General features: G+C 39.3%; 1 protein-coding gene across 1 annotated transcript; it reads left to right on the top strand.

The window, feature by feature from the left end:
• foxl2l (forkhead box L2-like) lies at positions 1-1,412 on the top strand. The gene has a single exon (XM_048241833.1). It carries the CDS (start codon positions 77-79, stop codon positions 881-883), a length of 807 nt encoding a protein of 268 aa, XP_048097790.1. The 5' UTR covers positions 1-76; the 3' UTR covers positions 884-1,412.
• Positions 1,413-2,280: the final 868 nt, after the last annotated feature.

Here is a 2,280-nt window from a genome sequence, read left to right as displayed (position 1 = left end):
TACCGACAGAAGTTCTACTTAGACTACTCTGCCGTCGGTAAGCTTTAATAAGTGCATTTAGCTTTGAGATACAAGCATGGATAACCTTGTCGTCGTTAAGAACAGTGATGATCTGGAAATAGAGGACCGGGAAAGTCCACACACCGCAATAAAGGAATGTCCTGGGGAAACGGAGGGAGTTGAGGAGCGCATCGAGTCGGATAGTGGGGATCCTTCGCAGAAACCACCCTACTCTTATGTGGCTTTAATCGCAATGGCTATCGAAGAGAGCCATGAGAAAAGGTTAACATTAAGTGGGATTTACCAATTCATCATCTCCAAATTTCCCTATTATCAGGCAAGTCAAAAGGGATGGAAGAACAGCATTCGTCACAACCTCAGCCTTAATGAATGTTTTGTGAAGGTTCCAAACTTGAATGGAGGGGAGCGGAGAGGCAATTACTGGATGATGGACCCTGCCTTTGGAGACATGTTCGATAAAGGCAACTACAGACGACGGAGACGGCTGAAACGTTCGTGCAGACCCCCTATTTCACCCTACCTGCCGGGAACAGCGATGCTAAATTTACCTGAGCCGCATTACTTTCACCAGGAATCGGTGTACTGGCAAACACCATACCTCACCAACGCATGGAGTGCACCCCAGGGTAGTCCATCCTCACCGGGATCACTTTACCAACAGGCGACCAGCGGTAACCCGTCCTCGATGTCCCCTAAGACCTACCCTGACTCTCACGTGATGTATTACCATATCCCCCCGTCCTGTAGCCGGTGCCACCGGCCCCCTGATGTCCTGATGCCCCACAGCGGTCCCCCTGGCAGTCTCCCTCAACTCTCTTATGCCAGGTATCCCGAGACAGAGCCATACCATTCGTATGAGTGACTGTGTTGCAACCGGGATTTTGCCAGGTCTGTTAAGATGCCTAATTAAAAACGAAATCATTATGTGATGAAGCATATGGCGCTGTAAGATTTATCTCCAAGCCTACCTCAAGTTCTTTACGCGAACCCAAAACGAGTTCATTAGGCTAATGGTTCATTGCCATTTGTTACATGTTTTGTATTAATCTCAGATGGATTTAGAAATTGAATTCTTGTTTCACAAATATAGGTTGTGCATGTGTTTGTAGCGTAACTATGATGTTGCTGCTATATCCTATTAGATTATTACACTGCAGCAACAATCATGTTGTGCGATCATATCCTTGGTCAAGAAACTTTCTTTATTCGAGGCTATACATGACATATCTCTTTTATAGCCTTACTGGTCGTCATGCACTTTCTCGGTTGACATTTAATGATGGAAAACTAGTGCCAAATTGATATGTTTTAATAGCTTTTGCTGGAAGTTTTACACCGTTTGTTATACTGTTACAGAATTATTTTCTAATAAAAAGCACTTTTTCAGTTTGGGTCTGTGTGATGTAATCCTGCTTTGAAGTCGAAACGTTGAAAGGCTCATAATGATTCAAGTGAGTTGTCTGAAGTAACTTTGAGTATTGTGTTTGAATTGGAGGCTTATTTGAATTTCATATAGCCTATTGCATTTTGGTAGGTTCAAATGTTTGAAATTAGGCCCATAATATTTACTGAGACAATATTTTCTATTAATATGTTAAGTATTTACACTCTTACTTGTTACAACCATAGACTGTATAAAATAGGTTACAATATTTACTTTGTCAAAGTCCTGTGTGCATGTGCAACAAACCCATCCCATCCGGTAATTGAAGTTTTTCGTCACATGATTGCCATCTAGTGGACAACTTTGAAGAACATTTAAACTATTAATCCATTAATCTTTAATTAATGGATCATTAATCTATGTTGATAGAAAAAAACAATTATTTAGACTGATTGCAGTGAATTTATTATTTTATGACCTAATGGAACCTTTTAGTCTTTTGTTTCATAGAAATTCCTTAAGCAACCTGCAAAATGTGCAGTGAGTTTTGTGAAATTATCCATTAGTATATCATATATACAGTTTTTTATGTGATTTGTTTTCTGATAATTTTGGTATAAATCTCACAAACATGATGATTCTGATTCAAGCAGTTATAAACAAAAATACACTGTTCAAACTTACTTCAAACAAACAAAAAATATTATTTTACATTTTTCAATAATTTATGGACCTATTAATATCTATCGGTAGCATACTTTAAGAAATATAGATTCCATGGTCCACTTTCTGACTTTGTATCAAGTTTGGCAATCCTGCCCTCTCCTGGATGTATGTATTCATGCCACCAGGTGGTAATCATACGTATGCCATTA

This window comes from Alosa alosa, chromosome 4 (assembly GCF_017589495.1).
Source record: "Alosa alosa isolate M-15738 ecotype Scorff River chromosome 4, AALO_Geno_1.1, whole genome shotgun sequence".
In the NCBI taxonomy this organism is placed as follows: Eukaryota; Metazoa; Chordata; class Actinopteri; order Clupeiformes; family Clupeidae; genus Alosa; species Alosa alosa.
Note: the sequence above shows the minus strand (reverse complement) of the source record. Positions and strands in the feature narration are given on the sequence as shown.

Excerpts from the sequence above, each read along its gene's own strand:
- foxl2l (XM_048241833.1), top strand. The coding sequence starts at position 77 with ATGGATAACCTTGTCGTCGTTAAGAACAGTGATGATCTGGAAATAGAG.